Source organism: Leuciscus leuciscus (assembly GCF_965113295.1).
Source record: "Leuciscus leuciscus genome assembly, chromosome: 1".
Classification (NCBI taxonomy): domain Eukaryota; kingdom Metazoa; phylum Chordata; class Actinopteri; order Cypriniformes; family Leuciscidae; genus Leuciscus; species Leuciscus leuciscus.
The window spans coordinates 56,308,264-56,334,573 of NC_138725.1; the positions used below are offsets into that span (position 1 = coordinate 56,308,264).

Genomic DNA, 26,310 nt, shown 5'->3' on the forward strand with positions numbered 1-26,310 from the left:
GCAGCAAGTTCATATTTAGCCATGCTCGATATATTGGAAGAAAAATATAAATATTGAATTGGGGGTAGGGGTTTATATGAATGTATCTCTGAATGGAAATGACTGTCTTCAGAAAACATTTTGGCCAGATGGCATTTTCTTTTCCTCTTACCTCCATATAAAAACGTGTTTATAAACGCAGCTGCTTTGTGTACAGCAGTACCAAAAGAAACCGCTGCTGTTCCAGAAGTGCCACCTACTGTCAGAAAGTGAATTTGCAATTTCATTCAGTGTCTGCTGTTTTTGTTTTGCGCAGGTGTGTCTTATGTAGCGTAATTTCACAAAATCTAAAGTCAGACAGTTCTGTATTTACTTTAAATCATGATATTATACAATCAAGCCTAATTCAAATGAAAAACAACTGCTCACGCTACGTGTGGAGCATCTTTGTTTGGATAGTGATTAAAACGCAGTGCTTGCCTCTAATTTCAAATAACACACACACACACACACACATATATATATATATATATATATATATATACATAAACAAATATTGAAAAATATTTGCCAGTTTTCCTGTTATAGAGCAAATAAACAACAAATAATTTTGCTTAAGAAAAAAATCAGCAACCTGTAAAAAAAGTAATCATGGATCTTGTAATTTTCATTAAAAAAAGGTGATAATTAAAAATAGTGTGTATGTTTTAAGGAAATTGTGGTTTAGTGTTGTATAGAAAATATTGAGAACATTTCACTAATAAAACAAAGAGATACATTTTCCTCTTGAATTGAGGAACCTATTAAGCTGATAAAATGAAGGAAAGAAGGCTACATATTTATTTTAAGAGAATTAGTTCAATTATTATATTAGGGACACCATTTGGCGGTGATTGTTAGTTCCCGGCATGCTTTGCATATATGGCTGGAAATGAAGAGTAAATATTGAAGTTAAGTTATTTTATGTGTTTTTGAGTGAAGTGAAACATCTGTTAATGTTTCATTTGATGCTGACATTTGAAAGAGTTTCTATTATTTTGAAGCTTTGATCGTTACCATTGTGCAGAAGAGTCGAGCGTGGTTAGGTTGTGGATAACTGCGTTTTAATACTCTGAAACATTTTGCTTTGTTCAATGAGCAATAGCTTTGCTAATGCCAGTGCAGTAACAAGTTTGTTTCTTGTGCTGTGCTAGCAGCACACAGTCTTTTACAACACTATTCAAAATCAAATACAAACAGGTCATTTCTGTTCACTCAAAATCACACACATTTGATTCAACTTAAAGTAAAAAAGCATTTTTCAAAACAAGCCTTAAAAACTACTCAAAAATATCATGTGTAATATTGTTACCAGAATTTTGTAGATAGCACATAACATTTTTGGCTAATTTGTTTGCGCAGCTGATGTGGTGCATCACTAATTATAATGCCAAGGTCCCTTGCAGATGTATATGATGATCAAATGCAAGTGGGTTAGTTGCTTGTTTTTTCAGAAGCAGTTTTTTTTTTCTAGATTATTACAGTTGTTTTTAGTTCAATTTAAATTTCATATAATGTATTACTTTATCCAGATTTTTTATGACATATGAAATAGTGCCGTAACGAAAATGAACAAAACAAAGTTTTTATTTTCTCTCAGATTGGCAGTATTTTGAAATAAAAATATAAATGTACATTTAATTGTATAAATATATATATATATATAATCTTTTTTTTTTTTACAAAATAGCATTTTGTCTAGAATATTAGACGTTTTATATTATAAAAAATAGTACAACTGAGCAAAATGCATTTTAACTGTAAAAAAAATAATTGTACAAATCTACAAATAATTGTATGAAAAATGTTATAAATGTAAGGGAATCTGTTTATTTACGTGTATCTCGAATATTATAGACATTTTAAAATCAAATTTATTTTACAGCATATAAAATAGTCCCATACAACTAGTGAGGAAAATGCTTTTTGTAGTTGCATTTGTCTTTTTATTTTCTCTTGAATTGTAAAAAAATATATTATAATAATAATAATAATTAATATTATTATTATTATTTTTTTATTTTATTTTTTTTTTACAGTAAGAATGAAAATAAATAATTAAATCTACGTATATTTTGGTGAATAATTGTATGTTTTTATTTCGAATTGTTCATGTCTCCTTTCTTGCAACAAATGCATGTTATATGCATGTTTCTTCCTTCTAGGGAGTTTTGCATTCAATGTGATTAAATAGTATTTTTCCCACCACTGTTCTGTATTATCATTTCTCTATGGTACTGAAAAATTACCATATTTATATGCCATCCAAGGTACTTCAGTCATACCATGCTATTTCCATGGTACATGTCCACCTTGCTGTTTTTTTTTTTTTTTGACAAATCCCTTGTGCCAGGAGAAAAGTGCATTGTGGGATTGCATCTGTAGTCACAGTGTCAAACTCATCCATAAACCTCAGTGTTCTTTTTTTATTTTCTCCCACAAGCACAGTGATGTACAATGCAACCACATTCAGTACATAGCCCTGACCACAGCCACATACTGTAAAGGAAATCAATACTTCATAACAGCTCCCAGGCAGGCAGGGAATCCTACAGCTGTGTCTACAAGTTGTAGGGAGAGACAGAGAACTTCAGGTGTAACAGGATCAATAGTAGGAACCATCACACACAAACAAACACACACACACATAATGAAAACTCTCCTAATATGATGCTGACATGACGCTGGCCTGTGTTAGGATGGAAGTAGACTGGCAGCATGTGGAAGAGCTGTCAAAAGAGCTCAGGAAAAGCCAGATTTTTAGGCCAAGGGGTTAGACTCAGCCCCAATCTGAGAATCCATTTTCTGCTCAAATTCTTCACAGTCATTCGTCACCTCTGCATTCAGCTCTCTCTCTCTCTCTCTCTCTCTCTCTCTCTCTCTCTCTCTCTCTCTCTCTCTCTCTCTCTCTCTCTCTCTCTCTCTCTCTCTCTCTCTCTCTCACTTACTGTGAGAAGTAAATGTGGCTTTCCCCCCTCATAGCCTGGCAGTCCCTCTGACTGTGTCATGTGAAGAGTTGTTCTAATCTCTTCTTCCAATTTTTGTGAGGCCTTTCCCCGCCTTTTATTAGATTCTTTTCATGTTTTAATAGGCACATGAGTCTTTGAAGTGGGGTTCTCCACTCCATGTCCCATCATTGTTTCAAATTAAGGGCTTAAAGATAGCGCAGTTCCCTACAGTACATCTCAGCGTTTTTGCACAGCCTCTCCTCTCATTTTACTGCTCAGTCAAATTGAAGAGCTCTGTGTAAACAGTTCTTAAATAAAAGTGTCTGAAGGGACTAGGGATGAACTCCTATTAATATTCTAGCGATAATTATTTTCATGTTATAAGTGATAACTGATAAAGGGCGATATTAAGATACTAAAATGAATTAACAAATTAAATTAATACACTTTATACTTTTAAAAAGCATAACATACATTGCCCTAAAAATATACTCTGAAAATCACTTAAGATTTTTTATAAAGTCTTGCTAGTTAAGATGCCAGGTGGGGATACTAGCTTGCAAAACATTTGCATATGCATATAACAGTGCATGGTTAAGCCGGTCTCAGGCCGAAAGTGTTGGAGATCAGGGTTAGCTGTACTTGTAGAGTGTTGGGAAGTTGGTTGCGCGTGGGAGAGTGGTGGGCAGGTTTATAGCGGAGCCTGCAGCTACCTTTTACTATTATACATCTCTGACTGGGCAGAACAGATTGGCCTATGTAAAGAGTAGTGAAGTTAGAACGAACAAAACTTGGGTACCAGGTTGGGCCATGTTACAGTGCATAAATTACAGGTCATACATTAGTACTGTTCAATTAGATCACTTTTTGTTTGTATAAGTTGTTGTATCCACTTCAAATGAATGACACCCATTCGCAAACAATGCACACTTGAGTGGACAATAATGCAGATGTGATTGTTTAAAAAAAGAAAAGAAATTAATATTTCTTTTCAGCAAGGATGCATTCAAAATTGACAGTAACAATGGTACAAAAGATTTATATAAACAATGCTGTTCTTTTAAACTTTCTATTCCTTACAATCCTGAAAAAAAAATTTCTCGGTTTCCACAAAAATATTGAGCAGCACAACTGTTTTCAACATTGATAATAATAATAAAAAATGTTTTCTGAGCATCAAATCATCATATTAGAATGATTTCTGAAGGATCATGTGACATTGAAGACAGGAGTAATGATGCTGAAAGTTCAGCTTTGCCATCACAGAAATTGTTTTTTTAAATATATTAAAATAGAAAACAGTTATTATAAACTGTAATAATATTGCACAATGTCAATTTTGTATTTATTTTTATTTGTATTTTAGCCTTAATGAGCATAAGATACTTATTTAACATTTTTTTTAAATCAGGTAGGGGTCACAAGAACATTTGCCAAGAGGTAGTTGGCTTCATGAGGGAATACTGAGAATTAAACTGCTGAGACCTGAAAGAGATAAATTAAGCAGATGCCGGGCTGAGCTTGGATTAAATGCAGATCTGGGACGTCAGATGTGGATAATATTGTTATTTGGTTTCCAATCTGAGGGGCACATTAATGCATGGACAACAGACATGGGTTATTATCAGAATTGGATATGAGATGTTGGAATTGTGCCGTGATGGATGGATGTAAATGAGATCTCTTAATGGAGATTGAGAGGAGAGGTGATCAGCACGGGGCTTTTTTTTTTTCAAGATTTATTGTGCTCTGTAACCAAAAAAGAAAAATGTCTTTGTTTCAGACAAACAACAGACCTCAGAACTCTCAATCGGATTGAAAGGTGTGTGGAGAAATGATGTGTGAATATTCAAACAGCATGTTTTGTTTTGCAGTAGCAGCAGAGCAGAGAGAGCAGCAAAAGTACTGAGTCATGAACAGAAGGAAAGCGTTTTTTCGAGCGTCTGCTGGCATTGAATGCAGTTGCAGTGTTCTGCTGTCCGTGAAAGGGCACCCCGATTCTGAACAGGACTGTTGCATCACTGTTCTTGCCATTGATTTTCTCGTACCGGCATCCGCCCTGCATTACACTCAGATAAATGATGAATCGCGTGTTCTGCCAATGTTGTTCTAAATTGGTTTCCTCCTCACATCTAGTCTATAATTGTCATTAAATATTTTTAGATATAGGCCTACAGTGACTTGTAGCAGAGAAATTTGGATGTACTTTCTGTTCCCTTTTGCATCACTGCAAAAGGTTCTAATTATAATATGGCTTTCAGTTTGGTTATTTTTTACTGTTTGTTTGCTTGTTTTGTATCATTGCACGGTTTTATAAAGTAACTCTTAATGGGGGATAATTAGGAAATGGTTTGTTTGAATGATTTGTATAGAAACATACTTTTTATGTAATCAACACAATGACTGCAATTGTTGTGTAATTAGATTTTACAAGGTACTGTAGTTTCCCACATGCTGGCTTTCTACAGATTAGTAACTATTAAAGAAAACAACTGGATTGCTGTTACCAGCTAATATATATTTTATTCATTTGCTAACTATGTAAATTAATGAAGTTTGATTGTTGTTTTCAGACAAAAGTGCCCTTTCATTGTGGATCCGGGTGCTAATGCATTACCAAAAAAGTCAAATTGAGACCTGCTGAGTTGTGCTGTTGGCCAGAGCCTTTGAAATCAGGATGGCAAGGATGGAATGGTATGCCAATTAACGGTCCAATGCTTCTCGGGTTTTCTATTACAGATGGTGTATTGATACTCTGTATGCTTGTGCACGACTGGACCGTACAGGCAGAGAAGCCATCCGTCAAGTCCCATGTGTGTATAACCTAATCGAGCCAAACTCTACATCTGCAGAGTTTAGGGGTGTTAGCATGGCACCGGCATTTGCTGTAAAAGCAAAGCAGGGGTGGACTGACTCGAGACAAGTTCTGTCGGTCCACTTTTGCGAGTCTGTTTGATGTTCTTATTCCTTCACATGGACCACAGATAGCAGCCTGGAGGTTTTAGTTCTCTGTTGGTTGATGCCTCTCAAATAACAGGCCTGTAAAACCGCCTTTTGCACTGACCTTGCTGCTGTCATTATGTCCAAATCTGGGTTGTTCCATTCATATAACTTAGTATTAGCAATCAGAGAAGAGATTAGCCCAAAATACACCTCGTTTCAGTGTGCTGTTGGTGGTGCGTGTGGCTGAGAGAACCGAAGGAACCGAGCCAGGGTGGGGCTGTTCTCGGTCCTGGTTCGTGGAAAGGTATTTCTGAACACGGTGGGTTTTAGCCTGTTTGCACAAGCGGAATGAATGAACGAGCAGTGGGTCTTCCTACACAGACCTGCTTTTTACACGTACGCCCCGCGGTCCTGTCACCCACACAAAGCTGTAGTTCTCCCACGCTTCCTGGCTGAAAGGGGTGGTTATGTAAAGGCATTGGGGCCCAAGTCCCAGACCACTTCTTATGCGAGGAGGCCACATGTCGAGCAATCTGTCTCACAAGCAGCACCTTGAGCATTCATTAAGAAATCCTTAACCGAGAGTGGCCGCATCCATTGTGGATTCTGTCTAATTGCTACGCTGCCTCATTTGTATGCCTCTTTAAACACTCTGCCTATAAGGCTTTACCCCCCTCATTAATGAAGGTTTCCTGTTGACGGAAAGGTGGTAGTTTGTTTGTTTTGATGCAACGGGTTTAATTAAAGAACATGCATGTAATGTGATGTTGTTCTTTGAAACGGATCAGGAGAAAGAAAATATTTGTTAACTTCTTAAAGGGATAGTTAACCCAAAAATGAAAATTAGCCCATGATTTAATCACCCTGAAGTCATCCTAGGTGTATATGACATTCTTCTTTCAGACGAATACAATCTGAATTATTTTATTTTTTTAAGTCCTGGCTCTTCCAAGCTTTATAATGGCAGTGAATCCTGCATCTATCCATCATAAAAGAGCTCCAAACGGCTCTGAGGGGTTAATAAAGGCCTTCAGAAGCGAAGCGATGTGTTTGTGTAAGAAAAATATCCATATTTAAAACTTTAGAAAGTAAATAACTAGTTTCTGGCATAACAAACATACGGATTCCACTTAAGTCTAAAGCGCAACTTATGCGAATATTCCGACGTACTGCTGATATTTACGCTACGCCATGACCAGTGGCGGCTGGTGGTCTTTCAAAGAGGGGAAGCTCATTTTCGGCCTACATCATAAAAAATATCCATTTATTTATAAGTAAATTCTGCCCTACGTTCATTTTCAAGAAAATGCTCTGTGACCCTGTTGTACCAATTAGGCTTCTTTTCCAATGACTTGACCAGTGTCCTCTCAATGGCCAGCAGAGCTAGGCTGCTTAAACGGCCTTGGCCCATTGTGTTACGGTGTAGGACTTGAGCCGCTTTAAACAGGAGAAGCTCCTTTCTACACCTGGAGATGTAGCTCCAATTGTTGCCACTAATGAGAACAGTTTATAAAGCTGAGTCATTAATGAATGAATGAACAAACGATCTCATAAAAAGATATTAAACTTGACGGAGGAAATGTGGGAATTAGGTTAAACTGAAACAAGGAATGTAGTGTATAATTGTGTGAAATGTATGATGAAAATTGGCTAGCAATTTTGCCAAGCAAATACCAAGAAATAGGTTGCAGCAGTTTGTCTTTTGACTACACTTGCAAAATCCGCGATGGGATTGAGCTCGAATAGCTTCAGCGTCAGCGACTTTTTATAGTACAAAATCGCTGTCAATCAAAATGAGATGTAGTCTTTCAACAGACCCTCCAATCATCACGCAGAAGCCTGGAGTCGAGGCCAGCCCACTCCTCCATACGCCCCCAGAGACGCTGTGCGTCCGTGGGCGGGACATAATCGCAGCATTTATCCAATGACTGTCTAGTTTCGAAGCACTGAAAAAAACTGTTCATAGCAGCCCCATTGAAGTCAATGGACGCTAACTCATTGCTTCGCTTCTGAAGGCCTTATTAACCCCCGGAGCCGTTTGGAGCTCTTTTATCATGGATAGATGCACTTTTATGGACTTCAAAACAGAAACGGCCATTCACTGCCATTATAAAGCTTGGAAGAGCCAGGACATTTTTTTAAATAACTCCGATTGTATTCGTCTGAAAGAAGAATGTCTTATTCACTTAAAGGCGAAAATAACAGTTTTTGGAAATATAAAATATTGTGAACTTTATTCTTAGGTTAGAAAATAAGAAGAGAAAAGCAGTTAAGAAGAATATTATACGTAATAATGTTTCATGTAACTGGCCCTAGGGTTGTGCGCCATTCAGAACTGAATTGAGAACGACTTAAATTCGAATTCAATTCCTAAATGTGAACTAAATTTTAGTTATGTCACTGCCCTTATGTCACCTGTATAACTTTCTTTCTTTCAAAAGATATTTTGAAATATGTCTTATTGTTTTTTGTCCATACGTTGTCATCAGTGCACTTCTTCAGAACATGTTCTTCTGTGTTACGCAAAAGAAAGAAAGAAAAGCATTCAGGTTTGCAATGAGACGAGGGTGAGTACATTATTTTTGAGTGAACCATCCCATTTTTCCTGTGAGATGTGCCAGTTCTATTCAGTTCAAATGGAGCCATTTCTTTACTTTTGAATTTTGCCCAACCCTGATACAGAAAAACTGAATGTGCAAGACTGATGAGATGTGGTGCTGGCAACTGGAAACCTTCTTAAAATGGCCAGCTTTCACTAGTTGAGCTGCATGACTCTGTATCCCTCAGACTTAGGAAAGCATTTTCTGAGACAGTGCCAGAAATCCCTACCATAATGGATTACTGTTGACCACTTGATACAAAAGCCTCGGCCTTAAACCTTAAAGCAGCAGGCTAAGCCTGGCTTAATGTTTGCTCATTTGCACTGGTGAGAGCTGTGGGCCCTGCACTTCAGCGGGAAGAGGATGATGCCAATCAGGCCTCATGCCAACAGGTGCTCAGCAAGCTTGGGGCTGTGTTCAATAGGAAAAACACCACAAAGCGCCTCAAGCAGAGGCTTTAGGATGAATCTCAGCACTTTTCACAGAGAATCCAAAACTGATGATTCTGAGCTTAGTCCAGCACAGCTTACCAGCTTAGTGCACAAATCACAGACCAGATAGAGGTTCAAATGAAATCTTCATGCTTGAGGCACTGTCATTAATGCTTGAACAATTAGAGCTTGTGCCCTTGTATTAGTTCTGTTAAGTCTGTAAGTATGTATCAAAGCTAAAAGCAATGCTTTTGAATAAAGTTATTATGGTTTTATTCATAAACTAAACATATTAGGCTAATGTCTGTAATAAAGCACCAAACATAATTTCTCCTTCTCAAAATGAGCCATTTTTAGTGCTTTATCATAATAAACCATCAAATAAGGTTAATTTTGAACAATTAGTGGAGTAAATACAGCATGCATAGTAAGAAGTAGGTCAGGGTGCTTTTCTGTGATTTTTCGTTATAGTTAGGTAGATTTGTGTTATGTCTGTGTACAAACGATCAGTCATGTTGTGGCAGGCCGTGATCAAGGACTGATGATGGCCTCTATCCTTACGTGCTGGAAAAGAAAGCTGTGTGCTTTCAAGTTCAGAAGCTTCATAAACATTGAAGTTGCCATGCAGAGGAGTCATCTTTTGAAGTCCCCGCGATCATGTTGCGTAGTGAGTTATCAAAGACCGTTTGAGCCGGTTACATTTCCCATCCATCATGAATGTTTGTCAGGATTCTAAATGGGTTTATCTCAGTTTTTTTGGGGCTGCATAGTGGAAAGTAACTAAGTGATTCTAAATTACAGACTTTAATTTGTGGAAATGCGATGGAAGCTGTCATAGAGTGTTCCTGGTCGTATTGTGATCGTTTGATCGTGCACATTTTTCCAAATAGCAACGTTTTGTCCTTTAATTCAACTGTAATAACGTGCTCTTCCTTTGAAATATGGGTAATTGAATAATGTTAACAAATAGAGAAAAATATAGATGGGCTCTATTTTAACAAACTCACGTTTGATCTGGCCTTATTCTAGTATGTTACGGCCTCGGTTCACAATTAAAACAATCACGATGAGTTGTTGTTCTTGAAACTTTTTCCACACTGGATCTCAGAGCGCTGTATAGATCAGTGAGTAAAGATAGCCGAGCAGATAAATGGTCTGCTTGGTCTTGCTGTTCCACTCTAAAAAATGTCAGATTGTGGAAGTAAAAATTTTTGCAAACATCGTTTTTTTTTTTTTTGCCTGACCACCATGTTTCTTTAAGTCTTAATTAACCATGAACCACAGATGAAGTTCTCTTCCTCTTATGGCCATTTCCCACCTTCGCCATCTTTTTTTTCTCCTATTGCCTTTATATCTTTTTCTCTTCTTCTAAACATTTTCTTTGTCTTGTCTGCTTGGTCTCCGAGATAAACAGTCTTCTCTAATGTAATATATCCTTGTTCTGGTTTTGCAGCATCTCTTTGACTCATGTTGGCCTTGTAGAAGAAGGTGTTGTAGCACTGCCAGTCCGCTGAGTGTCTCATGCAGACCTGCTCTTCTCCGCCTGGGGGGCTGAGCTGGGCTTATTTGTCATCTCTAGTGGAAGCGCTTTTCACTATTTTTCCCAGTAGCCCACTCAGAGCTGTGAGCAAGAATGGCTACAGGACCAGCCCCTTCATTAGACTGAATCACACAGGACAGGAACACTGCTCAGAGCAAAACAGTGTGTGAGAGAAAGAAGGCAGAGCGATGTCTTTAGGTATTCGAATACTGTACTGTACTGGTTATGTTTTCAGATGTGTGGGTGCATGCATGTTTGTTAGACTGCATGCATGTTTGGCTTGACAAACAATGAAAGACTTCCTCTGTGGTTTTTGCTGTTTGAAAGAAAGACCAGGTTATGCATCAAGTTGTTTCTCTCTGCCTGTCCTCTGTGTCTGCCTCGTTGTTAGGAACAACTGTTCTGTTTGCAGAGGTGATGAAAGCCCACAGGCAATTCTCAGTAAGTCTGCCTAATATTCGAATCAATTTTAATTCAGTTCGGTTTAGCTCGGCCTCCATCTCCAGGATGAAAGCACAAGGTGATGGCAGCAAGATATAAACACCCTGAGAGTATGGTAGACATTTTGGATGATGCCATTGACCAACATCTTGTGCTTAGCTTTGTTTGGAATAGCATTATAGATTCTGTGGTAAATAGCTTGAATACTGTGCACAATATGCAGATTTGGGCAAAAAATTGGCTCCTTGAATTGGAATATGAATATGAAGTGGAATTTAAGGATTTATTATTATACATTTATATTAAAAATTATACATTTATTGAATTCAGTTTTTTTTAAATCATAAATTATATTTAAAATTCAACAAGTAATGGCATTCTGGGAATAGAAGTGTTCTTCCAACCTGTTCTACTTTTTATTAAATATAAAGTATATAAAATGAGTAAACATCAAGGCCTATACAACTTTTGGAAAAAAAATGTTAGATAAGTGTTTGTCAAGATATCATTCAAAGTTTTTCTTGACAAACCTTTCTTATCTTTCAAATGCATTAATTGTAGTTATATATATTATTTTTTTGTGCATTTTTATTCTTCCTCCTTAAATTCAAATTGCAATTCTGCATCCTATTTGCTACCTTAAATCAAATTAATAAAACATTTTGGAAGTTAAATATTTTCCAAATCAGTTCTGAATGGCTCACTACCCTCATAATGACCTTCTGTATTTCATGTGCCCGATTTGAACCTCCGTTTCCGTGTGACTAATTTCAGCCCTGATTTTTTTTTTCTTCTCTCTTTCCTGACTCATTATTTGATAATACTGCCAACAACAGCTAACTCCTACTAGTCTTAAGTATATACTGTGCAGTATCAGTACGCCAAACATAGCCCTAGTGTTCTTTTGTACTTGTCCACAGTTTGACCTTTACGAGCAGGTCGACTGTGGCTGTTTTTATTGAGATTCAGACACACACTCTGTGAATGAGGATTCGATGTGGATCGCTGCCATCGGTTCAGTTTGATTGAGTAGCTTGTAGACAGTCACCGTGATTGATGGAGCTGCTCACTGTGGTGTAGGAAAGGTCAGAGTTGGGTTTCAGCGCCCGTCCCGCGTGCTATAACTGGCTCGCAAGCTCACCTTCTGTGTCTAGTCTGCACATGTGACTGTGTCCCCCCCCCCTCCCCCCACACACACTCCCCCCTACCCTGCTGGAGCTTTCTGTGACTCATCCTGCACTGACTCTGCGCAGCCACCCTGGAAGGGAGGTCAGGGAGAGGGCAGCCTCTAGGAAGGTGACCCCTGCAGCCCTGGGGTACAGGGTGAGGCAAACTTTGCTGACCTTTTGCTGGGAGAAGCAAACTGTAAGGTGTTAGATATGGTCAGAAATAGCATGAGTAGTGATTGGAAGTGACTTTCGAATTTGCGGCCTGCGTTTCCCTGTACAAAAGCCTTATCATCTAAGCAAGTTCACTGCATTAGCAAATTAGCAAATATAGGTGAGATGTTATGTAAGGTCAGAGGCCATGAGATTATTCATGAAAAGTGATGCTTTAGTTCCTGACCCACTGTCTTGAGTCATAGTCGCATAGTTTCATTGCATTTCATGTCTACATCCACACATCCGTTCCCCTTGCATTTTTCCTCTTCTGTAAGCCTTAAGCTGAGTCATGTAATGTTTCCTGATGTCCTTTTGCTTCAGCTTCACACGGACTGAAGTATTTATGACTCTCCTAATAGTTGACTAACAGTGTTTCCATTCAGTCCCATTGCTGTTAGTCCAACAAGCTCCTGCTGAGATGCGATTCACCCGTATGTATCCAGGCGACTCATCTCCTGCACTTAGGTGCTAGTGCTACTACCACATGGCTTGTGGGAGTTATGGACGACCATTATCCGCATCTTTTTTATAATTGAATTTGAGTACATCTTTGATTATTAGTCAGGCCATACAGATTTGTTCAAAGCAGCTTTACAGTGATAACAGGAAAAGGATGCATTTCGGCTGTTGTTCAGTGTTGTTCAGTTCAGTGTTGAGTGGTGGTGCATGCTAAAAGAAGAGCATCAATATTATTGTTCATACTTGAGGTTAGAGCTGTGGTTCTCAATCTTTTAGACTCCAGGATGCCTCATTGTCCACAACAATATTCAAAGGCCCTGTGGCTTTTCCAATTTATTGTTAAAAAATGAATGCATTTATTGCTTAAATTCTACAGTATCTTAAATAAAAAGTGACCCTTGAAGTCATATTATTTTTTCTGTTTATTAGTGTGAAGCTGCTTTGAAACTATCTGTATTGCATAAAGCAGTATGTAGCCTAAATAAAGGTGACTTGAGATGTATCTCACACAAACATGTCCAGGTCAAATATCTAGCCAGCAATTGTATAAATGTCATTGAAATTGTAATGATTGTCATGAAAATATTGTAACGAGGTTACTTTTTCCTATTCTTTTTTTTCTTTATATCATTAATTCGTTCTTTAATATTCTTTAAGAAATTAAGTTCCTGATAGGATTCATGTGATTCACCCCATAGGACTCAAGAGATGGAGTCAGCCTGGATCAGAGCATTTTTCATAAATAATATTTTATTATTCCCACCATATCCATGTATTAGCTGCTGGCCTGTGAAGTCAGAAGACAATCAGGACAGATTAAGGGAGTGTTGTTTGGTTTAAAGTTTCATGTGTGCACTCTCCCTCAAACCTTATTCATTCATTTAAACCATTAAGGTGTACAGTTACATTATAACCATAGTTGTCAAACAGTCTCTGATGTGAGGCATTGAAAGAACAGGCAAAGCAGCATTCCATTGTTGGAGCGTTCCTCACTGCTATGCATTGGGACTGCAGGGATGTCTTCTCTCTTATATTTTATGTAATTTATATCAGCAATCATACATATCCACAGTTACACCAGAAACTAAAACAAAATTGCTCTTATTGTCATCAATCCAGCTGTGTACACAAGAAGTGCTCATCTGTGGCACAGTTACAGTAGACTGTACTTTTCGGTTTTCTTCTTCGATTTTTTTAATCGTGCGTCAGTTTTGACGATATAGCAGAATCTCTGCCGGTTGACACGTGTTTACGGTATACACCGCCGTACCGCCCAGTTCTAGTGTTTGTGTGTGTGTGGCCCGTGATGTTCTTCGCCATCAGAGAGGCAGAAAAAGAGCCAGATAAAAGTGTGCTTGATAAACGAGTGTGAGACTCCCACCCTTCGTCTGATGGATGATGCAAGAGAGAGGGGAGCCTCCTCCTCTTGAGAGAGAATACAGAAGGTCTGCGACTGCCAAGGTGCTCAGCGGTGCAGAGCAGGGCTCCCAGAGCACCTTGGGAAATGACAGATTTTTGCAAGCGATCGATAGTCTTCTCTCCAGCAGCCTAACTTACCTCCTGTGGTTGCTCAGGCTATTAATCCGGGGCACTGTAATTTCCTCCTGAAAGCTCCTGAAAGAGGAGGAGGAGCAGCAGACAGGAGTGGAGTCGGCTCTAAACGGCAGCCTTTAGAGGGCCAAAGTGTGGGTGACGCGTCAGGGATTTGTCTTCGAAAGTTTTCCCTCGCAAATAATACACTCTCAGAGTTCACCAACAAGCATTAATAAATGTTCTGTAGACAAATTGCACCATTATAACAGTAAGGAAATGAGAGTTGCAGCAGTGCCTAGTCTTACTTCCTGTCCACATCTCCTTCTCTTTGATTTTCTCTGGGGTTTTTTGTCTCCATTTGCTCCTATTAATGTTTTTTTGCTGTCTACTGTTCCTGTATTCTTTAAGATCCGCGCTGTAATTGGTGAACAAAATGAGTCGAGGAGGAGAAGTAAGAGCAGTTGACAGGGACATAGGAATGGTTTGAGAAGTCGGGAGACGCGATGCGTGGGGAAGTTAGTGAGAATGTTACAAGTGGTTGTAATGTCGAAATGGTTGTTGTCACAAATGATATAAGGCTGAGATATCCAAACACTCAATATGATGTATTGAACGTTATGTAGTTCCACCTTGGGTTATAAGAACTAATCACATGTTTGATCAGTTTAATGCATGCTTGCAGAGTAAAAATCATAATTCTGACCAGAAACTTTTCAATGGTAGTGTATTGTGTTTATGTATAGCTGTTGTTGTGTGAAAACTTTAATATTAATTAATAATCAACATCTTTATTTTCAGTATAAGACTGAGTTGGTTAACTTGTATGTTCGAGCTGAAATGGGCAAACATGGATTGCTAATATGATCACCAAAATATATAAAGAAAGATGAAATGAGAAAATAGTGCATTTATTTGCAAAACACCATGTATATAGATAGTCATCCTGTCATGTCAGAGATCATATCCTCTCCTAAAGCTTTCACAGCTACTGAGACGTCTCCTGCAATCAGATCAGCACTCAGGGCATGGCTGTAACCTCCTTCCTGTTGCACACACCGTTGCCTGTGAAATATTTCATCAACAGTGACATTTGCAGGAAACGGCAAAATATAAAAAATTACCCATTCGAAGTCATGCTCCCTGTGAATTACTGTGTGGTTAAAGGCAGATAAGGTTACATACTCTTCTGAATATTTTTACTGTTGCCAAATAACTCCTCATATACCCTTACACATGTAAATACACAGGCTTTTACAGCACACAAGGAAGTAAATGCTTTCTGAAATGTGAAACGGAGTAGTGCTGTGGGCGGTTGCCAGGTCATTGGTATGCTGTTGCTAAGATGTTCTAGAGGCTGTTAGCATGTTGATAAGCAGTTGCTAAGGTGTACTATGTAGTTGATATGTGGTAGTGATCCCGTCTCTAGGTCTCCATGATATTTTGTGTGCCTGTTTTAATGTAAAACAATTGTATTTTTATTTGCCCGTTTATAGTGTTTAACCAAAAAAAAACTAATCGTATACCTAATGACTTGTGAAAGTAAATAAAGTATAAAACCTGTTGGTTTAATCTGCCATGACAATGATGTTCTGTTGGTAGCAGTAACTGATTTCAGCTTTTTTGTCTTCATTTTTCAGGAGGGCTACTACTCGCACCGGCCCAAGGAGAAAGTCCGCGTGGACAGCAACAACGAGAACTCCGTTCCCAAAGACTTTGAGAACATAGACAACAGTAATTTCGGAGCACGTTCGCAGACACAGAGACATGCACCCGGCAAGCACAAACAAGGCCTTCTGGAGAAGGCGCATGCGCAGCAAAGCCTGAGCAAGAACTCTAATGAGGTCATTCAGTATGCACAGAACAAAGGGGGCTACAATCAGACACGCACCGAGCTTCACCGGAGGGCCAATCCCACCCTTCGTCCTCAGCAAACCCAGCAGCACCGGCACCACCTCCAGCAGGCCAAGCGATCGGCCACACCCACTGCAGACCTCAAATACGACCAGCCGCCCAAATGCGAGATCAGCGGCAAAGAGGCAATCTCCGCCCTTTCTCGCGCCAAGACCAAGGAGTGCCGGCAGCAGATAGTGGAGGTTTACTGCCGCCACAAAGAACGCCAGCTCATGCCCGAGAAGGTCACCCGTTATTGCCCCTTAGAGGGTGAGTTGACTCTCTTTACACTTCATACCCTATGTTAAAGACCTCATCAAATCAAAATAGGAATTTTGAGGCTTTTAGTCCATGTTTATTAGGGTTTTTTGTTTTGTTTTTGACCCTGTAACGTTTAATCAAAATGTCTTAACTCTTACGATCAAAGTAACAGACTTCTCTCTGGTGACGAATGCCGGACTTTTCCAGTCCTTTAGTCCTTTCCGCCCACATCTCAATCCAATCGACAACAGATAGATGCAAGTTCCCGCCCTACTTTTTAAAATCCGTTACACTCTGTAGGTCTGTCGCTACTTCCATTTCATCGCGACTTTCAGATATATGCATTTAAAAGTCTTTCTTTTCCAGGAAATTGGACCAAAATATTGATTACTCATTCTACACAACATCCTACACTACATACTGTAGTTTCAGATGCTCTCTAGAAAAAGAATGTCCCACCCCTCTGCAACTGACCAGCGATAGGAAATGGTTCATTCCTGTGATGTTACTAAAGCCTTTTTTTAAGGGGATGAGCCATTTGATATTTACTGTCCAAACTTCCTGTTTAAAAAGGAAGTACATCACCACAGGACAGAAAACTGTGCGTATATACTCTTTAACTCAATGTCATGACGTTTTCTTTTGGGATGAGGACTAATTAAAATCATCAACCTGCACTCGCATGAAGTGAAACATTATCTGGAGTTGGGTATGGGGTTGGTTGGGAGTATGGGAATTTAAGATAAATAATGCTCAAAATAATGATGGTTTTCCTGAATGAATTGCCATCCTGTCTTTGGAGGTTTATGGAAGTAGTGTATTAAGAGTCACAGGGCTGGTAACAGACATTCACGGCACTTGTAATTACAATCAGAGACAGGCTGGAAATGAGATTCTGGATTTTCGCACGAGGTTAGACGGATGTAATTGCTGCACGGTGTCTTTTTTCCCTCTCAATCTCCCATAGCTGACTACAGAAAACATATTCATGCAATTATGCAGTGCTCAGTCTTCTGCACACAAATCAGGGCTATGGATGCGTTCAAATAGAACAGTGACAGATCTTCTCAGGGCTCAGAGCCACTGCCTAAAGAAACTTCCGGAAACCAGAATGGGTTTTGACAGATATGACAGGGACATCACCACAGAGACATGAGAGTCTGGGACATGCAGAGGTTTTTAGGGGGTGGGGCAGGGCAGGAACACTTCTATTTCCAGCAAGTACAGTAGACCGACCAAGCCACACGGATGATGTTTTAATGTATTTATAAACAGTAATTGCATTATGCGGCAACAGACGAATGAGTGAGCGAACAAGTGAGTGGTTTGCCTCAGTGTTGGCAATTAGCACAGAAGCAACGTAAGTTTGAAGCTAACGGCAGGTTTTTAATAGATATCGTCAGATGAATGAGTTTCAAATGTGGTCATGAGGGCCCACAAGGAATCTGTGCATTTTTAACATTTTCTCTTGTTAACTGTTGAGAGAAATCTGAAGAATAGATTTACTGAACTGAGAATACTACCAAAGTTTCTAAACTCAGTGGCCCTTTTTGGCTGCTTTTTACTTGAATGGAGAAATATAGAAATTTCCAAAGCTCTTTGTGAAGATTACTTTTCTAAAATCTGACTGGTATTATGAAATTAGTCTCTGTAGAAAACTATATGATTGTACAAAACTGAAGTAGCACACCCATTCTATTCTTTTTTCTTTAGGGTCCCATCTACTCTTTATACTCTTTGTACTGTATATTTGTTCTGCTCCACTGTACTCTGAGATTTATATCCTTAGCTTATGTAAAAAAACAACTTTAAAAAATCCTCTTAAAAAAAGCACTACTGTTCAAAAATGTAGGGTCAGTAAAACATTTTTTTATTTAAATGAATACATTTATTCAGCAAGGATGCATTGGACTGATCAAATTACATTAAATACATTTATAACATTACAAAAGATTTATATTTCAAATAAATGCTGTTCTTTTAAAATTTCTATTAATCAAAGAATTCTGTAAAAAAGGTTCACTGCTCCCACAAATACATTAGGCAGCACTGTTTTTAACATTGATAATAATAAGAAATGTTTCTTGAGCAGCAAATCAGCATATTAGAATTATTTATGAAGGATCATGTGACACTGAAGACAAATTAGATTACATTTTTCAGTATAGTAAATTAGAAAACATTTATTTTAAATTGTAGAATTTTTTTTACAATATTAGCCTACTGTTTTTACTGTATTTTGATCAAATAAATGCAAGCTTGAGAGACTTCTTTCAAAAAAGTAAGAACTCTGACCAAACCCAAACTTTTGGTATTGGTAAGTGTTTGTCTCTGTTAAATCTATTAACACTGTTTTTAACTTGCAGCAAATTCTTGCATTCTGGGCCGTTATTGTGTCATGCTCGTGATGGAGCGGTATCGGAAAGATCTTGGAGCGAGAAGCAACACAGATGCTCCGACTTTTAAAAATGCTCACCGCTTCGGGCGAAATCAAACAACTCCACTTCTATTCCTAGACGTTCACATACTCTGATAGAAGGGCCAGTGTTTCACTGAGAACAAGTAGGAAACAAAATGAAGCACAGGGACAGATGATGAACAGGCCAGTCCACACCCCATAAAGACAGAGGACACTGAGGAGTTAAGATGGTGTAATTGCCTTTAATAAAGGACACTCATGCCTGTCCCAGCCTCCACCCATCCAGGGTCAGCCAGGTTCTCCCTGAGGGCCAGGAGCGGTGCCTTCTCCTACTCCCTCACAGGGTCTGGGAGACCGGTGCCATTTGGGACAGTAACGTCAGGCTCAGATCTCAGATTATAGTCATTACCCCCTCATGGCCGATGTCTTCTGTCAGCATGGCCTTATGCCAAAACATAGTGCCTTCAGTGTAATTTCATATGAGCTTTTAAAATTAACCTTGTGGCCTATAATGAGTAATTCAGCTTGCCCTTCTTTAGAAGTGGCAGGCTATACCATGACATGGAGAGAGAAGTCCGCCATGTATTTATTCTGTGTGCATTTTTAGAAAGCCACAAATGACCGAGGCTCAGCCCTTGTGGTCTGTGCCAAGCTATTTGTGAGCACTGAATATATGTCTGAAGGAAGGCGGGGATGGTGTCTTATATCTGCTATTGTGGAGATTGTATCAGTGAAACACTTATAGGCCAATAGGTGATCATGTGGTGGATTGCTGCGGTTCTGGATTCCGGCGCTATAGCAGTGTTCTCGGATGGATTGAGGTGCCCTCAATTCGGTTTAAGTGTTACAGAGGCTCATCTGTTTCATCTGGGACCATTGAGGTGAAACTCTCATTGACTGCATCACACAGTCAGTTTTTGAGAGTGACATCTGTATACTAACAGGATTGTCTCCTGAATTGTCCTGTTCTTATATTAAACAAAGCCCTTTTTCTATTCCCACAATATTCATGAATAATAACTGCAACCATATTGGTGAAAGTAAATATCAAAGATGGTGACTTCCAGAATGAGTTGTCAGCTAAAATGTTTTTTTTAGCTTTATTTTTGCTCCCTTTAACCTCTAAAATTTGTGATCACCTTGAAATCAAGTGACAATATTGACAAAAACCAGTGAAAACTACTTTTTATGATAGCCATAATTGTTCAAATGAAAAATGTACACTACCATCCAAACATTTGGGTGGGTAAGATTTTTTTTTTTTTAAAGGTTCACTATGTAACACTTTGGCACTCTTGCAGTTAAAAAACGAAACTGCATGCATTCTGCAGAAGAACATTGTTTTGGTTGTGCTTTGGCTCTGCGTGGATGAATATGGTTATCCTACTGCACATAAAACATTAACTACTAGGCTTAAAAGAAATAACCAGTTTAGATGGAAAGGATCCTAAGCTGCAGACATTACCTGTAGCTATAAACATTAATAGACACTGTATTTCATTGAAAATAAATTCCAGCAAAGCGCTACGACAACCATAGTGAAATGTCCCTTCACAGTAGATGATGCTTTACAACGAACTCTGTTAGAGGGCTATATATGGCAATTAATAGTTAACCCACACTGTTGAGTAATAAAAATGCCGTCTGCACATCGCTTTTACAACATTTCCAATCCCTCAGTTCTCGTCATCTCTGAAAAGCCAAGCCAATGTTGATTCTTGTTTTATTACGAGCTCTGTTGCGTTCTCTTTTTGCCAGCAGACTCTCCTCTGTTCAGTTTTTTTTTTTTTTTTTACAAGTGATTCCCCGGAGGTTCGAGATTTAGCTGCTCCATGTCAACCTTTATTGCTCATTGTGACAACTAACCTATGCCACTCACACATAGTAGAAAGAGCAACTTTTCTCTATTTACGGATATGACACAACACGCACGGGCAAGCGACGTATGTACAGTACGCAAATTTAAAAGAAAAGCAATTATTTGAAAGATAAGTCTTTTGTAACATTATGAATATCTTTACTGTCACTTTTGATGAATTTAATGTATCCTTGACAAATAAAAGTATTAATTTCTATAAAGAACATTAGTGTACATCAATAAAATTAATACATTACAGTTTTTGCCAAACTAATCAGATTTTTATTAGTATTTGTGAATAGTTAGAAAACATCATGCCCTCATAAAAGTGAAAACGCCCCTGAAAATCAAATACCGGGTGCAATTATTGCCCTTAAATTAATTTCTGACAACTGACAGCCTAAATATGCGTTATGTCTAGACACGACTAATTTAGTCTAGAGTCCGTTTTGGCTAATGTGTGTGTGTGTGTGTGTGTGTGTGTGTGTGTGTGTGTGTGTGCTTGTGCAGGCAAAGTGAATGTGAATGTGCAATGGGAGGAGGACTCGATGGAGACTGTGCCTGTGGTACCGGTGCGGATAGCCTTCATGTTGGTGGTCCATGGACGTGCCTCTCGCCAGGTGCAGCGTCTCTTCAAGGCCATATACCACACATCTCATTTCTACTACATTCATGTGGACCAGGTATGTCTTCAACACGCATCCAATTTTTATATTTGTATAATGGTGAGAATATTCTGTAAAGATTGAACAGCATGTTCAGAGGAGTTGTAAAGGTGTTAACAAATATATATATATATATATATATATATATATATATAATGTATATATAATATATAAATAAACTATTTAAACTCCCTAATTAACGAGTTGGTTGTTGGGTAAATTGTTGATCGTCTCTGAGTCTAGTGGGGGATAGGAAGAGAGGTGGATGCTGGGTAAACAGTGGGCTCCAAACCACTCCATTCATTCAGTACGCCGTTTCAAAAGTGTGATGGAGGATTATTAAAGAGCCATACTTCAGTGTCTTTCAAACCATTTACTTTTTCAGCTTGGCAAGTGATAGAGTGTGAACATGAAAGGCTGTTTGTTCACACTCACACATAATGCTGCAACTCCCTCCCTTAATTACACATACAAAAATACACTTAATAAGCTACTTGAATTTATGGCAGGAATGCGTAGGGTGAGTACGCTGTCTTGTAATTTCGAAAGAGCAGGATAAAGAGCTGCTTTTCAATCAGTCCATCATCGTGGAGACAAGCTTTATGGCTCCATAAAACGAGCAGAGGAAAAGAGGAGTTAAAGGTGGGGTGATGTAACACGGAAAACACAGGGAATCAAAGACTGTGATGTGTATATCTCAAGACCAACGTAGTGCTTCACACTCACAAGTTTGCCACAAGCACTATGCTACAAAAAAATCACTTGTTTAGGATTTTTGTCTTGTTTTCTAGTAAAATATATAAACCTCCTTAAAACAAGATATGTGTACTTGAGAAGTAAAATTGTGTTAGATTAGATAAATATATATTTTCAGCATAATCTTCACTAAAAGTTTAGGGATACACAATATTGGGTATATATTAGAGAATTTAAAAAAATGTATTATTCAATATTGGATGTATATCGGTCGATATTGAATTGTACATTAATTGTTTAGGTTTCCTTTGCTGTCATCTAACTCTTATTTAAGATTAATATTTAAAAACACTAATAATTTAATATCACTGTTCAATGTAATCTTTAGCAAATCTCAAAATGATTATTCATTTTTCATATTGTACATTATATTCTTGCGATGCCTAAATTCACTTGTAGAATTTAAAATGATTTGAGTTTTTAGTGTTTTATCTTTAATTTACTTAGACATTTACATTTATGCATTTGGCAGATGCTTTTATCTAAAGCGACTTACATTTCAGGGCACACATTTTACATTCATACATTCTTATCAGTTTTTACTTTCTCTGGGAAACGAACCCATGACCAAGTGCCAACACTCTACTGTTTGAGCTACAGGAAAGCTTAGACAAAGTAGTATTGCATCAGTTATTGGCCATAACATGAAAATAATCCTTGGCTATTGGACAGAATTTTAATATCGGTGCATCCCTGATAATTTTTCTTAATTTATGCTTGACTTTTTGTCAATAAGGAAAGAAAAGTACATTTAATTAAATGTAATTCTTTGAAAACAATATCTAATATATTTTGCAATTTTTGTTTCTCAAGAAAATGTATCTTTTTTTAGGATGTTTAGATATTAAAGGGAGACCTATTATGCAAAATGTACTTTTGCATGGTGTTTGGACATAAATGTGTGTTGGCAGTGTGTGTACACAACCACCCTATAGTGATAAAAGACACCCTACAGTGTCTCCCAACGACCTGTTTTCAGCCATGGGGCTGGTGTGACGTCACAACAGCCACAGGCCCCACCCACGAATGTTGACAGACACTGCGGTTTTAACATGGACCCGCCCTGATCGAGTTCACAGCGAGTTGTACACATCCGCCATTTCTGCACTGACGAGAATGTCTCCCAAGCGTTAAAGGTGTTGTGTGGCTGGATGTATTAATTCACATAGCTCTCTCTATTTACTCCCGAAATCTGAGGCAGCCGCTGAAGACGAGGTGGATTCATTTTGTTTTCGAAGAAAATGCTCCCTCAACTCTACCGGAATTCGTTTATGTACTTGCGCACTTCTTATACTGCGTTTACTCAGCTCTTACTTGATTTTCTGGAGAAAAACTGACGCTTCATCTTTTGTGTGATGTACAATAAAATTTATTAAGCTCATCAGTATATTTTTGGCCATCATTCGGACGGGGTCCGCCCGCTACAGCAGGCTTGTATTAATAGTGGATACAAGCAATGACAAATATGTTATAACCGTATTTAAACTAAACTATACTTGTTCCGTCTCCATACAGCATATTCTCTGACTCTGTAGGCATTATTGTCCGTCTCCGGGTCGAAATGAACACCGTTACTGAGAGTTTCTGTTTCGATAATATCATCATTCCGTGAGGTGATATTGTTCTGACACTGAGCGCGAGCAGAGAATGTCTAATAGGAAGAGAATTGGCACTCTCTGGTTACTTCCGGTTTCTGGACTGCCTGCAGTAACACGTCTCTGTCCATGCGGGGGCGCTCGCAGGCGATTGCAGAATGAATGGGAGTCTATGGGGTTTCACCCATAGACAGTATATAAACTGGACACAGCGACCCCATTGGATTCAACGGAAAAAAATGAAGTCAATTAGAACAACTAACTTCCTGATGGTCGAGCGTACTGCGCAGACTCAAACTGAGCTTGACAACGTAGATGTGACGTGAGCAACCCGTCTGTCTTCTAGTAGCTGTGCCAAGAGAAATCTGAATCATTCCCTTCCGAAACTTGCAGAGACGGAGAGTGTGAGTAGGAGGTGTCCATGAGCTAGGAGCAGGAGTAACTTGTGCTAAGTATTCTGATTAATTACTTTAAGGCTAAGATAATACACTCAGCTGAAAATTGCATTTTTAAGTTCACTAAAAATCCATTCAAAAAATGTGATGACGTCACATATTTTCATACTGCCAGAGGTGCTGCTTTACGGCAATTTCTGAGTCACTCCCTTCCCAGGTGCAGGCCTCCAGTAGCCTATGACCATTTATACAGGAGCAAGAAAGAACATTAAATTTTTTTGTCCTTGGGGAATGAAAAGGACAATCCATTCCCACTGTTGGAACAATATATTGCTGCACACCTACGAGGCATTTTCAATCTTTATTCCTAATTTATGCTATGATCAATGAAATGTTATTGAGCGGGATATTGACTGGATTATTTAAGGTTGTCATACCGTACCATGTATATAAACAAATTGAACACAAGAATAGAAAAAACACTCAAATTCCATTTATACCCATGTACTTTTTACAATACATATATAACAATGCCTGCAGGAAAATATAAATACAGTACACAAAAATTAACTTCGACAGAAAGTCCTCCTAAAGATAATGTTTCTGATTCTGCTATAGCTTCAGGTGCCATCAAACGGGGTCTCTGGTCGAAATCAGTCACAAGTCCGTCACTGACCAATCAGCATTCATTAGCAGAATGCTAGTGTGTTCCGGCCAACAACGGCCCAACCTGTAAGAAATCGAAAGGGCATAAGGCAAGGCAAGGCAAGGCAAGGCAAGTTTATTTATATAGCACATTTCATACACAATGGCAATTCAAAGTGCTTTACATAGAAGAAATTAAAATAATAAAAAGAAACAAGAATAATTAAAACAGTTTAGAAAAATAAAATGAAATACAATACAGTACAGTCGGACGAACAGCGGCACAGTGCTCATTCAGTAAATGCATAGCTAAACAGAAGTGTTTTGAGTCTGGATTTGAATGTGACTACTGTAGGAGCACATCTGATCTCTTCTGGAAGCTGGTTCCAGCTGCGGCTGGCATAATAGCTAAAAGCAGACTCACCATGCTTAGAGTGAACCCTTGGTATTTCTAGCTGATATGATCCTAATGATCTGAGTGATCTGTTGGGTTTATATTCAGTGAGCATATCTGCAATGTATTGAGGTCCTAGGCCATTGAATGATTTATATACCAGTAATAATACTTTGAAATCAATCCTAAATCTAACTGGGAGCCAGTGTAAAGACCTGAGGACTGGTGTGATATGTTCATATTTTCTGGTTCTGCTCAGAATCCTGGCGGCAGCGTTCTGTATGAGCTGCAACTGTCTTATGGTCTTTTTGGGAAGGCCAGTGAGGAGTCCATTACAATAATCCACCCTGCTGGTGATGAAAGCATGCACAAGTTTCTCTAAGTCTTGTCTGGAAACAAAGCATCTAATTCTTGCAATATTTTTCAGATGATAGTATGCTGATTTAGTTATTTCTTTGACATGACTACTGAAACTAAGGTCTGACTCTAGTGTCACACCAAGATTCCTGACTTGATTTTTAGTTGTTTGACCCCTAGAGAGAAGGTATGCGTTCACCTTGAGAACTTCATCTTTGTTTCCAAACGCAATAACTTCAGTTTTGTCTTTGTTTAATTGAAGAAAGTTTTGACACATCCAACTGTTGACCTCATCAATGCATTGGCACAGGGAGTCAATGGGGCTGTAATCATTTGGCGATAGGGCTAAGTACAGCTGTGTGTCGTCTGCATAGCTGTGGTAAGCAATTTGGTTATTTCTCATTATTTGGCTCATTGGGAGCATAAGTTGGCTCATAAGTACTCATTCATTCGACTTTTGGACTATAATCTATATTGAACTTGCGGAATCAACAATAAAATCTACGTTGATTAAACGACAAGCAGGAGAAAAAGATACATTTAGCCGTCTAGCTCCATAGACTCCCATTCAGTCTGCGCTCGCCCGCGATCACCTCCAGTGGAATTCTAATGGAACTGCAACCAAGATCGATACAATGGGGCTAATAGGAAGTGCCAAGGCTCTCCGTAGACGGGCTCTGGCGCAAGCTCGTGAGGCTCCGCCCCCTGTGCCGTGCAGCAGCAGCTCATTTGCATTTAAAGGGCACACATTAAAACGGTGCGCTTTTCTGAGCCCCAAAA

General features: G+C 38.7%; 1 protein-coding gene across 1 annotated transcript in view; it reads left to right on the top strand.

Annotated features, from left to right (window-relative positions):
* xylt1 (xylosyltransferase I) overlaps positions 1–26,310 on the top strand; it is a 72,951-nt gene that overhangs the window by 13,629 nt on the left and 33,012 nt on the right. The window contains exons 2-3 of the mRNA XM_082136504.1: positions 15,933–16,455; positions 21,234–21,406. Coding sequence (XP_081992630.1) covers positions 15,933–16,455; positions 21,234–21,406 — 696 coding nt within the window. The remainder of the gene's footprint in view (positions 1–15,932; positions 16,456–21,233; positions 21,407–26,310) is intronic.